General features: G+C 36.5%; 1 protein-coding gene across 1 annotated transcript in view; it reads left to right on the top strand.

Moving 5' to 3' along the window:
- The window catches only part of LOC150089496 (dynein beta chain, ciliary-like), a 1,205,440-nt gene that overhangs the window by 443,944 nt on the left and 747,284 nt on the right, over window positions 1–14,212 (top strand). Inside the window, 1 exon segment of the mRNA XM_090390004.1 lies at window positions 8,406–8,701. Coding sequence (XP_090246130.1) covers window positions 8,406–8,701 — 296 coding nt within the window.

Raw genomic sequence — 14,212 nt, forward strand, 5'->3', positions numbered from 1 at the left:
TTATCTTATTTTTCAGATCACCCTCATTTATACATATCCATTCAGCCACCAAATATACATAGGGTGTCCGTAAATTACTCACCCCATTATAAGCCTTAATAAATTTGTTATTTTAGGAGCTATCTTAAAATGTTTTTTAGCAATTAATAACACAACTCAAGAAATTTTTGTTTTAATTAAGTAAGCTACAACAGTTCAGTCAATACTTCAGTAAACCAGAATTCAGTAAACTCCCACTTGAGCCCCATTAGTAGCATGCAGATTGTCAAGGCAATAGATGATTTCATTCCAAACATTAAGAAGTATTATTGCCATATATGGGGATCATTAAGAAGCACAGTTGCCATATATGGGGATCATTAAGAAGCACAATTGCCATATATGGGATCAGGAAATTTGCATGAATTTATTGAACACGATAGTTTAGAGATAAATGTTTGGTGTGCTTTCTCCCATACCCATGTGATTGGACCATTTTTCTGAATTTCTTTTTATGGAGCTACATAAAGGACAGAGTGTATGCAAAGAAGGTTAATAACATCACAGAATTAAAACACTGGATTGAAGAGACATTAGTTTCCATCACGCAAGACATGCTTCATAATGTTTAGTATGAAATCATCTATTGCCTTGAAGTTTTGCATGCTACTAATGGACTCATATGGAAGTTTGCTGAATTCTGGTTTACTGAAGTATTGACTGAACTGTGGTAGTCTACTAAATTAAAACAAAAAATTCTTGAGTTGTGTTATTAATTGCCAAAAACCGTTTTAAGATTGCTCCTAAAATAATGAATTTATTAAGGCTTATAAAGGGGTGAATAATTTATGGACCTTATATATATATATATATATATACAGTAAACCCCCGCTATTCATGGGGGTTACGTTCCTGAGAAATGTCGCAAATACCGAAAACGCGAATACTGAGTTATGGCTCCCATAGTAATAAAGGGGTTCCGTTCCAAAGTATGAAATATATAAGAAAAACTAGTCTAAAATTTTGTCTATGTATGTATTATATGTACCTTCATAATATGACTATGTACATAGTAGTAGTAGTAGTAGTAGTGGCATGTGATGCAAGAAAGCAAATGTATGAGCTTATGCAGCATCACCCAAAAAAAAAAAAAAAAATCACACCATTCCCTCCAAATGCCTGTCCAGTTCCTCCTTAAATTTATTCAACCTATCAACTTCCACAACGACAGATGGAAGTTTGTTCCAGCAATTAACCACCCGCTGGCTAAAGGAAAATTTCCGCACATCTATTCTACATCTGTCCTTTCTTAATTTGAATTTATGCCCCCTTAGGTTCGTAATCTGAACAAGTGGAAGGATCCCATCAGAATTCAGCGTGCTCAACCCATTCAAGCCCTTATGTACCTCAATCAGATCACCGCGCAGGTGCCTAGTCTCCAGCCACTGCAATTTGCAGAACTTAAGCCTCTCTTGGTAAGAGGATCCCTTCATTCCCCTCACCAATCTTGTTGCCCTTCTCTGTACATGCTCAAGTAAATCTACATCCTTCCTAAAATGAGGCCTCCAGACCTGTACGCAGTACTCAAGCCGTGGCCTGACCATTGCCTTATACAGAGGGATAATCACCTCCTTTTCCCTGCTAGCAAAATTCCTATATATCATTGACAAAACCCCATGACCTGCCCTGGCAGCCTGTCTGCATTGCTCAGAAAACTTCATATCTGCCTGCACAATTACTCCCAGGTCTTTTTCATTTTCTACCACCTTAAGTGTAGTACCACACAGTTGGTACGTTTCTCTGGGGTTACTTCTGCCCATATGTAGTACTTTGCATTTGTCAAGGTTAAACTTCAGTTGCCGCTTCTTAGCCCATCTGCCCAAATTATCTAGATCCTGTTGCAGTAGCACACTGCCATTACTGTCATTAACAACCCTGCCAACCTTTGTATCATCTGCAAACTTCGACATTAAGCCTGATATACCTTCATCAATATCATTGATAAATATACAAAACAACAGTGGACCTAACACCGAACCCTGTGGGACTCCACTAATAACATTAGTCCAAGAAGAGCAGCACCCATTGATTACCACCCTCTGTCTTCTAGCACTTAACCATCCTTTTATCCATTGTAGCAACTTACCCTTAATACCATTCTGCTCCAATTTGTACAATAGTCTTCCATGCACAACAGTGTCAAAAGCTTTCCTGAAATCCAAATATATGATATCAAAATTATTTTTCGCATCCAGTTCCTTTGTAACCACATCATAATATCCTATCAAATTTGTCAGACAAGACTTTCCCTTAACAAACCCATGCTGTGTCTGAATTATTGCTGCAGTCTTGTCTAGATGATCCTGCAATGCATCTTTAACCAGTGACTCCATTATTTTACCCGGAACAGAAGTTAAACTAACTGGTCTGTATTTACTCGTGTCACCCTTCGATCCCCCTTTGTGAATTGGGGATACATTTGCACATCTCCAGTCCGTGGGAACCTCCCCTGAGTCCAAGGATGCTCTCATAATTATGGCTAAGGGTTTGCTTAGTTGCTTCGCCGCCTCCTTTAATATAACTGGATAGATCCCATCCACCCCAGGTGCTTTTCTTACGTTTAACTTCAACAATTTCTCCTCCACTTTGCTTTCAGTTATTACAAAATCATTAAGTATCTTGCTACAATTTGATAACCTTCTGCCATTTTCAAACCTTAATAATTCCTCACGTGTGAATGTAGATGCAAAATACTCATTCAGTTTGTTTGCTATCTGAGCAGGATCATCAACAGTCGAACCATCGATGTCAAGTGGACCAATCAGATTCATCCCCTTCCTTTTAGAGTTTATATAAGTAAAGAAATCCTTGCTGTTTTTCTTAGCATCTTTTGCCAAGGATTTCTCGTAATCTGCCTTCGCCTGCCGAACCTCCTTTGTGACCTGATTACAGATTAACTTATATCTGCCATAGGCTTCTAAGTCGCTTGATAATTTATATGCATCCCATGCATTTTTCTTCTCTGTTACGAGTCTCATTAGTTCATTTGACAACCATTTAGGCCTAAACCTTGAACAATATTTCGTAATAGGTATGAACCTTTTAGTAGCTTCCATGATTAATTCTTTGAATGCTTCCCACTTAGAATTTACTGTTGGTAACATCGTCAGTTGATCCCACTGTACAGAATTTAAAAACTATCGGAGACCACTGTACTCGCCTTTACAGAAGCAAAAACCCTTTCCTTTACCCCTGATGGTAATTAAATCTTTAAGTAAATCCCACGTCAGTACACTGTGATCACTGCCACCTAGTGGTTCTTTTATCTGCAAATTCCTAATACATGAATGATCACTACTGATAACCAGATCAAGAGTATTACTTTCTCTGGTTGCCTCTCGAACATGCTGCTGCAGAAAACAATCATCCAATAAATCCACAAAAGTCTGACTAGTGTGTGAGTGCCCAACCCACAAGTTCCAGTCAATATCATGGACTGCAAGCATATGGCATCGAAATGAAAATTAGAAACAATTTAATATTAAATGTAATATTTATTAGAAATTTCAAACAAATCTTTCAAACCAGCGCCTTTGCTAGCAAAAAAACTTATCCCGCCAGTGCTATCACCAGTTTCGCTAAAGTGTTGATAAAGGAGATTTGCCTTTTCACGAATGATGAGTGAACTTAACGGAATTTTATTTTGAGTCCGGTCTTCTATCCACAGATTTAAAGCTTTTTCCATTTTTTCTGATTTAACATCACGAGTTACAGAGCGAATTTTTGAAGCAATTAGCGCGTTTTCACGGACACTATGGCAGATTTTTTCTTCCGATTTCTTGATTGATCGTACCGTTGACTCATTGATTTTATAATGTTTAGCCACTGAGGAGACACCTTCACCATTAGAAATTTTATCTAATAACTCAATTTTATTCGCTAATGTCATCACCTTCTTTGATATTTTCACAATTCTCTTGTTATTCGTAGCCATATTTTTTTTATTTTTTTTGGCAGTTGTTGGCGCATAGGCTTCTGTGGCCATAATGCACCTCCCAAGGTTTTTGCAGTACTTTGATCCAAGCCAGAGGCTCGAATCGAACCCGGGACCTTTGGGTTGCCAGGCAGGCACTTTACCCACCTGGCTAGCCCGGTCGGCCCATATTTTTGTAGGGGTTGGAAAGAACTTGTCCACAATAAAGTCACTTTCTTCCGTTAACACACTCGAAAAAGTCTGTTTTACACTGCAAAACGGTAGATTTATCATTTTTGTATGCATATCACTTTATAAGCATATAAATTAAAAGCAAACGACGAAACCTTCCATGACAAGCGGATAACATATACTGAACAAGGATTAGTGAGAAACATTCACGCTCGCGATTTTGTCACTCTTCTCCCCCCCCCACCCACTGAGTGCTGTTTTGACCGGAAAAGATAATTTTAGCCACGCCCATGTTTTTTTATGGCGGAAAATATTCACGGCACTTTAAAATTCACATTTTTTTTAGGTTTCATTTTATATTAAATCGGCAATCGCGAATACGCGAAACCGCGAATACAGATACAGCGAATAGCGGGGGTTTACTGTATATATAGTTGGTTTGTAAATTATGCCGTATTGGCTTTATTTAAGGTATTATTTAAAATTTTAGGTATGTACTCTTTTCACAAAACTTTCTCTTAATTTAGTTCCCTCCTCCCACCCTTATCCACTTTGATGTTTCTTTATTTAACTATTAGAAAATTATTTAACTATTTATTTAACTATTTAAAACCTGGCTGGATATGAGCAAATTTCCAAGCAGAAGGAAAAACACCTTTGGAATAAGAAAGTGAAAAAAGGCAGCAAAGAATAGCAGTAAGTTCAGGAGCACAGGTTTTGAGAACAAGTGGAGAAATACCATCAGGACCTGGAGCTTTCTTAGCATCAAGATTCATCAAAATCCTTCTGATATCCTTTTGATGGAAGATCACAGGAGGCATTGAATGGAGCGTGTTGGAAATGGTGGGAGGTGTTTTTCCAAGATCATTAATATATGAGCTGGAAGAAAAATGGGATGCTAGCAGGTCAGCTTTATCCTTGGCTGAAGTGACAACAGAACCATCTGGTTTGGACAGAGGTGGGAGCAGAGATGGGCAAAAGGTGCGGCCAATAGCTTTGGCAAGAGACCAGAATGCTCGGCTACCATTAGGGCAAGAAGCAAGTTTTCTACTCTTAGCCTGTTCAAACTCTAGTTTGGACTGATTAATAACTGCTTTACAATTGTTGCGAGCTTTGGTGTAGGCAGAAAATGAAACTGAAGAATTAGAAACAAGCCAATTACGATATGCAACATTCTTCTCTTGAACAGTCTTAGCACATTTATTGGAAAACCAAGGTTTAGATAAAGGACGAGATTTTAAAATGTAGTGTGGGATAAAGGATTCCATTCCTGCAAGAATAATTTCACTGACACGATCTGATCAAACATTGACATCAGAAGTTTTCAAAGAGTAATCCGACCAAGGAAAAGAAGAAAAGAAGTCTCGCAGGTCATCCCATTTTGCATTCTTGTAATGCCAAACAATATGAGATTGGATAGCCATGAGATAAAGGTTCCATTGGAGAAGAGACAATCACCAAGTTGTGATCTGAAGTGCCTAAAGGACCTCTCACTTCGACCATTTACTTAGAAGGGTTGTTTGTGAGAAAAAGATCAAGCATATTGGCTGTATGATTAGGATTGTTCGGTATTCTTGTAGGTAAATGAACAATCTGTGCTAGGTCATTAGTAATTGCAAAAACCTCAGCATCTCAACCTGCTGGGTTGGTGTGACTAGAAAACGGCAGCCAACTGGAGTTGTGTTGGACTGGAGAAAGTCAAGTTGCAAAGAGAGGAAGTCAAAGAGCTCCAAGTGATTAGTGGAGTTGGGAGAACGGTAGAGACAACAGATGAATTTCACACAATGAGGTAGAGATATTTTAAGCCAGAGAAGATCAAAGAGAGGAGATTCCAAATTGCCAAGTCTCTGACAGGGAATATCAGAATGGACATATGCACAAGTACCACCTTTGAGGTGAAAGGAATCATACAGCGAATAATTTGGGCATCTGAGATGAGCAGTAGTTGAATCAACCGATAACTGAGATTCTGTCAGAAAAAGTACATGGGGTTTGGCAGACTGCAAGTGGAAATGGACATCACCGAGATTAGAATTGAGACCACGTATATTTGTGAAATGAATTAGGAAGTGCTACTGACTTAAAGAAGGCCTCTGTAGCTGAGTGGTGAGGAACGGGAGTGCAGTAGCACACGCTCTTTGAGTAGACCGGGGTTCAAGCCGCTGACTGCTGAATACGGTCGATCTGCCAACGTACTGGACCAGCGTGGCAGATTATGGTCCATTTCCCTCAGCATGAATTGTTGAGGAGGCTTCCATCCTGCAGTGGGTTGATAATGGCTGCACTTTACCTTTTTACTGACTTAAACACTGAAGTATGCTCACAGAACATGTTCAGGGTCCTACTATAGGAACCAGAATAGCAACGATGAACTGCCCGAGCACGATCTATTTGTGTCTTCTTCCATATTCTTTATTCTTTTCTACCTTTCTGTATTTTTATTTCTCGTAAGCCATTATTTTATTGAAAGCAATAATCAAGATACTCCTTTTCTGCTGTAAACACTCTTCTCGCCTAAACGATGCATTACTTCATGTGTTTAATACCTACCCATATTATACATTCATAATTTAACTTAGTTCCTAATTGATGACATGTCTGGTAGCCAGTGTAATTTAATTTTTTTTCTATTTTAATTTTGATTATTTCCTTAACTTTCCGGTTTCTTTCACATGGGATAACTAGCTTATACCATAAATAATTCAGAACAGATTTATGTTATACTTTTTATTATCCTCCACTGCAGTACAGACCTTCTCTACGATCATATACCTACTTGACCTTTATCCTACTTTTTTTTAATCTTTGCATTCTGCCTCAGTCAGCCATGAAATATACCCGTCTTATGACTTAAATTTAAATTTCAACCCTTGTCTACAACTTTTCGGGCATACCACGTGCTGCATATATTTCATGTCAGAAACAGAGGCTGTACTTCTTGCCATTTTTTCCCTTTGATTTTGGCGGCTGGTCCCAAATGAAGGCGCTGAAATCTTCGGACATGCAGCATTAAGTACTTCTAATTACTTATTATTATCATATTTCTCTTCTTTGTTCTCCATAATTACAATTTTAGTTCCATTATCACTTTAACATTATCTACCTACCTACCTACCTTTATACTCCCCACTTATGTATCCATTATGGCCGTTGGGTTCTTTCTGCTCAAATTTCGCAGTGTCCCTAGTCCATATACCATTAATTAATTAATTAATAATATTTTTTACTGTTAAATTCTTATGAAAAGTTATATATATATATATATATATATCATATCATTGTATTCAGTTATGTAATATGCTATTATTATATCCAATATTTATCTTGTTTATTAGTAATCCAATATTTATCTGTTTTTTGGATTACTGAAAGAAATAAAATGCTTAGAGAAAATCAAAAATTTGAGCCTTTCAACTTGAAAAGAGTAAAACCTACCATAAGATTTTGGTACTGAAATTCCTGTACCAGTTATTCAGTAACTGTAAAAATAGCAGAACAGGATAAGGTTATTAGTTAAATTATACTGTGTGTGTATATCACACACTGTATAATTTAACACATCAATGAATATGGGCATTCAAAACTGATGTTGTGTAGTATAGGAATTACTGTGAAATGTCACAGAATTATCTATATCTCATTAAAAAATTAAAGACAGATTTTATTTACACAGATTGAAGTGTTTAGATTTTCACTTTTCTGCATTTTGATATACTTATGCACTATGTCACTAAAAGAACAATTTTAATGTAATACTTAATAAAGAAATGATTCAGCAGGTCTGAATGCTTATATTTTTTGATATACTGTATTGGCATTGGTGAGTTTAGTATTATTAAAAACATAAGACGTGTGAGTTTATTATTCAAGCAAACACCATTCATTATGTGACCCTATGGATCCAAGACTATTCACAGACTTTATTGCAATTTTTCTATCACTACAGTTATTGAATGGCATGTGAATTATACCTGTACACATTCTCTTTTAATAATCAGCATGAAACCATTCACTGTATGCATTCTTGTCCCTTCTTTATTTTACACAAAAATATACTGCTCAGCAGTGTATTCCATCTTGCTTCCAGAATTTTCCCACTAAGGTACATCACTAATCAGGAATAAACTCCAATGCCTTTATGTGTTTAATGACACCAAACTTACCAGTGCCAGCTTAATATCAAGAAATATAAAAATCAAAAAATATTTGTTTATAGATTTTTTAAATTATTAATTTCATCCAATTTTTTTTTTTTTTCCAGATTCAACAAATTAATAGCCTTACCAATATGTTGCGTAAGAAAGATATTACTAAGAATGACTATATGAAAATTACAAGCCTCTATACTTTAGATACCCATGCAAGGGATATTGTTTCCAAGATGGTGTTTCAAAATGTAGAAAGTACATTGGATTTTATTTGGCAATCCCAACTTCGTTATAACATTAGTGCTGAGGATAAAGATTGTTTAATCAACATTTGTGATACACAGTTTTCCTATTGCTATGAATATTTGGGAAATCCACCAAGGCTTGTTTTATGTCCTCCTAATGAAAGGTCTGTACAACTTGTTCTTTTTAAAAACAGTTAAGCATATGCCTTTACATAAGTAGTGTAATTGAACATGTAATTCGTGTTAATTGAACTTTTAATTTTGATTATTTTCTTACCTTTAATTAACCACATCTCCTTTAATTCCTGTGTGAAACTGTACTCAGTGTTAATGTTAATTGAACTTTAAATTTATTGAAGTTGTATAAATATGAATATTTAACTAATAATTAATATTAATTAATTTCTGTTCTGGATTTATAGTGGGAAAACCATGGTTTACTTAGCCCACTGTAAAAACAAGACTTAGCCTTGTAGCAGGCTCTGCTACCAAACATTGCTCAAAAAGATTCCATACAGAAAGAAATAAGCTGCTGATTATGCTCATACTCTTCATGTTATTCAAGGACAATCTGAGATTTATATTAAGCATCCATGAAGACCATTTTAGCAGCAAATACTGAGGATTATTAGGCTATCATTAGCAACATCCTTTGTCACTTTTCATATAAATAAAACTGATTTTATATTTTGATTTATGATCTGGAAAAGTATATATTGTTGTTTTTGAAGTTCATTTTTTTCTGCAAGAAACTAATAGCTCTTTGATAAATTTATTTCAGCTCTACATGATGTAAAGCATTTCCATTATGGTGCCATAGGTTTATATTTTGCATTAAATTCTGTTGTAAACAAGGACCAAATATTACTCCTTTTAGATTAATTTTATTTTTTATACAAGTTTTTGTAAATATTTCCATAGGTATTCATTGAGGCCTGAAACCACTCTGGTTATCTTTATGAAAGCAAAAACCCTTCCCTTTACCCTTGATGTTAGTTACATCTTTAACTGAATCCCACATCAGTAAACTGTGATCACTGCCACCTAGTGGCTCTTTTATATGCAGATTCTTATTGCACGAAGAGTATTACTCCCTCTTGTTGCCTCTCTAATGCTTGAGTGCTTGATTAGGTTACTCTGGACCCATCTACCCCTGTTATTTGATTGGCTAAAATTAAAGTAAGATTAATCGTTAAGTTTGCTTGGCTGGAATTAAGTAGGATTAATTTTTAAATTTGTTTGGCTGGATTTACATTGAATTAGGTAAAGCGATTGAGATTCCAGGGTTAAGCTCTCTTCAGTGACTCATAGACATAGTAAAACATGTGATTCACCTGTTTGTGTATGGTTATGAGATTTCTCAGATCAGTGATGTGCTTTGCCCTGTTTGCATCATAATCATCGCAAACAGGGCAAAGTGCATCACCATCGTTATAGGGTTTTTTATGCTAGAATCCTTTCTTAATTGACCCAAAACTTTTATGTGGATTTGGTTCTCTTTGAAGAACCAGATTCTCTTCCCTTTGTTTTAGTTTATGATACACAGCTTCCAGTCATAAATGCTGATTTATATAATTATATGATCTCCTATTATTGAACGCATCTGTAGATAAGTGAGATTTAGGAAAATCTCCAACTGTGTTCCTTCCATGAGTGAAAGGAAAGATGTGATTTTCTTATTTATCTATTGGCTATGTCAGATTTTGTGTTCTTTGATTCTTGCAAACAATCTCTTTTACTCCATCAGAAGTAGGCGCTATTATAACCCCTGCTGCAGTTTGTAAATGGAAGGTTTTTGGTTCCTGGAAATCTTATTATTTTGTTGATGTTCTGGTAATTTTTTTTTATTTGTTCACTTACTGAAGGTGCATTACGGAATATATATATATAATCTTATTATCCCAGAAGGTATTGGAGTTGTTGAATTTTTCTATTTGTATTTTTGATGGTAATCTCAGTTTATGAGATTACTGAGATACCTATTGTTCCTGAAGGTGTTATAAATATATTTTATTTCATTCTGGAGGACCTGATCTTTACAACAACATGGTAGGCTATCAAAAGAAATCCTTTAAAAAATTTTAAGGTGATTTTGGGGTAAGTGCTATTGATGAACATATGAAAATTATAGAGTTCTTGTTGCCAAGTATGATATTGTGATATACTGGCCCCAGTATAATGGTTTTTAAGGGTGTATTATCTAGTGCCTGTTCTTCTAAGGCTGTCATGAAAATGCCAGCCAAAAGGACACAACATGTTTCTAACATTATGACTTAGAATGGAAACCATGCTTTCTCCTATCTCTTCCCCTTCATAATAAATTAATTTAAGCACTTAGGGTTGATGCAATCTATCTAATTATTCAAAAGAGGTGAGCAAAGGTTGAACCATAATTATTAAAGCATCTTTTGTTCAGGGGAGATCCTTCAGTTTGGAGATGTCAAAATGTCTCTCATGTTCCCAAAGAGGTGATTGAAGGGTGAAGCGAGTAATTAGAGTAGACGTGTTCAAAGCCGCTAAGTGGATTTTTCTTATTTATTGATTTGAAATTATTGTTTTTTCTAAAACTTTTGATTTAAAATTAATTGTTTTAGCATTATTAACATTATTTTGTGATTTTCATATTAATCTGGTGTATTTATTCTTTACTCGACCTTGTAATTGCATAAAAGTATCAGTAAGGGTATCAAATCCACGTGTTACAAGTTGCAGCTCCGCTGAATGAGATGTTTTTTAGCCATATTTAGCCGCTTTATTGACAATTTTTTACATCAAATTATTTTCTGTAAGTAGCTTATAGACCTAGTCAAGATCGTTAGTTTATTCTGAATTGAGACAGCGAGATTTGTAAGTTAATTAATACTTAAGTGTCCGTAGATTTACCGTTCGTAACTTTCCGCCTTTTTTATACTATACGTTATATTCCGAACTAGATAGCTTTAGTAAAATCAGTAAAATCTATTAAACTTGTTAAACTTCGTTGTCCATTAAATTGTACTTTTAACTAAATATATATAACGACTTAGATTACAAACGTAACATAATTAATTAATACATAACTTGATATGGAAGTTATATAAAGGGAACTCGTAGATAATTAATACTTGATACTGAAAAATATATATACCGTTATAACTGTGTTGGGATACAAGTTTAGGGTTATAATTTTGTACTGAAATTGAAATTTTATTGAAATTAAATCGAAATCATGACTCAGACCAGAGCAGCAAAGCAAAAGGCTCAAGCTAATGGGAGTGCTGTGGCTCAGAGGAGAACTGAGGGGGACAGTTGCCCTCTGAATCATAGCCTTTTAAAATGCATTGCTTGCATGATGTTTGTGGAGCAATCAGGTACGGGACATGATATTGCCATGGGGGCTGTCTTTGTGTGTGCGCAATGCAAGGAGTGTAACAAAATCAGGCAACAACTCAGCGTTGTTATGGGCCTATACGAGAGCTTGAAGGACAGGGTGGATGCCTTCGAAGGAACTAAATTGAGGGGGCCCATCAAGCTCTCAGCAGCCCACATCAACACCAGACCTTGCACTTGTTCATCACGCAACACAGCGGCAATGCGCTGGTCCCACAGGAACTAGTAGTTGTTGTTAACTCCATTGTCAGGAAAATGGGAAACATGCTTTGTAAAAAGGATAGGTGGAACAGGACCAGCGTATGTCTGTCAGAGGCAAAGGTTGATGACGTTGTAGAGTGGATATCATCTATTAAGGGCACAAAAGGTGATATAGTTGTACACGTTGGCACTAATGATATCAAGAGTAGGAGACCGTCAGAATTACTTAACAAGTACAGGTCACTGTTGAAAACAAGCCGTGAATTAGGATTGAATTTCAAGTGTCTGCAATTCTGCCCAGATACGATAGGATGGAGTATATGATGAGAGCCTTGTCGATCAATTCGGTCCTGGAAAGATTGTGCAAGGCTCAAGGGGTAGAATTTTTTTTCAGCCTGGACTTTATTGTTAACAGGAGAGACTGCTTCTACAGGGATGGGATACACTTAAATAAAAAGGGTGCAAGAATATTTGCTGATGCTATCGAGGCAGTGTTAGGTGTGTCGGAAAACTGCTAGCTTGGGGGGCTACAAAGACTAATAGAGTAACAGTAGCCACTGTTACTCTATTAGGCAGAGGTGAAAGTGATTCTTGCATTGCTTCTATTGGAATGAGCAGAAGCCTGACAAACAAGATGCAGGATATTTCAGAGACTGGTGGGAGTCATTGCGGTACAAGTAAACACATGGGTTGTGTTAGAGTAGCTAAGAATAGAAACAGGTGCATGTATACTTGCGTGTACGCCAATGCTAGGAGTTTGGTTAATAAATTTGATGAATTTCAGGTATTGCTCAAAGCATCAAAGGTGGATATTGTTGGGATATCAGGGACGTAGTGTCACACAGATATAAGGAATGCAGAACTGGAATTTGAGGAGTACAACATCTACAGAAAGGATAGGAAGGGAGGAGGGGTTATGCTATTAGTTAAGAAACACATAAAATCCAAGGAAGTGAAGCCAGTCGACATCGCTGGACAGTGCAGTGTCGAGTCAGTTTGGTGTGACATAAGCATTGGGAGATCAAAATTGCGAGTAGGAGTGTGCTATAGGCCTAATGACTCTGATGAGTATAATAAGAAACTGTACAGGGAAATAGAGTGGGCCAGTACATCAGAGAGTCTTATAATGGGGGATTTTAATTTCCTAGATATTGACTGGAATTTGGGGGCTGGTCACTCACACACTAGCAAGGCTTTTGTGGATTTATTAGATGATTGTTTTTCTACATCAGCATGTTCGGGAGGCAACTAGAGGGAGTAATACTCTTTATTTGATTATTAGTAGTGATTCTTCATGCATTAAGAATCTGCAGATAAAGGAACCACTAGGTGGCAGTGATCACAGTGTGCTGAAGTGGGATTTACTCAAAGAGGTAACTACTATCAGGGGTAAAGGGAAGGGTTATTGCTTTCGTAAAGGTGACTACGATGGTCTGAGACAGTATATAAATTCTATACAGTGGGACCAACTGAAGATGTTACCAAAAGCAAATTCAAAATGGGAAGCATTCAAAGAACTTATCTTGGAAGCTACTAGGCTTTACATACCAACTAAGAAATATTCTTCAAGGTTTAGGCCTAAGTGGATGTCAGATGAACTAATGAGACATATGGCAGAGAAGAAAAATGTATGGGATACATATAAATTAACACGTGACATAGAAGCCTATGATAGATATAAACTGGTCTGTAACCAAATCACAAAGGAGGTTAGGCAAGCAAAGGCGGATTACGAGAAATCTTTGGCAAAGGATGCAAAGAAAAACAGCAAAGAGTTCTTTACTTATGTAAACTCTAAAAGGAAGGGGATGAATCAGATTGGTCCACTTGATATCGATGGGTCGACTGTTAATGATCCTGCTCAGGTAGCTAACAAACTAAATTAATATTTTGCATCGACATTCACACATGAGGAGTTATTCAGCGAGGGGTATGCCAGAGGTGTATTCAACTCTGGCAGTAAGCTAGAGAATCTTGTAATAACTGAGAGTAAAGTGGAGGAGAAATTGTTGAAGATAAACACAAGAAAGGCACCTGGGGTGGATGGGATCTGTCCAGTTATATTAAAGGAGGCAGCAAAGGAAGTAAGCAAACCCTTAGCCATA

The sequence above is a fragment of the Mastigoproctus giganteus genome, chromosome 2 (genome assembly GCF_048544385.1).
Source record: "Mastigoproctus giganteus isolate SK-2022 chromosome 2, ASM4854438v1, whole genome shotgun sequence".
NCBI lineage: Eukaryota > Metazoa > Arthropoda > Arachnida > Uropygi > Thelyphonidae > Mastigoproctus > Mastigoproctus giganteus.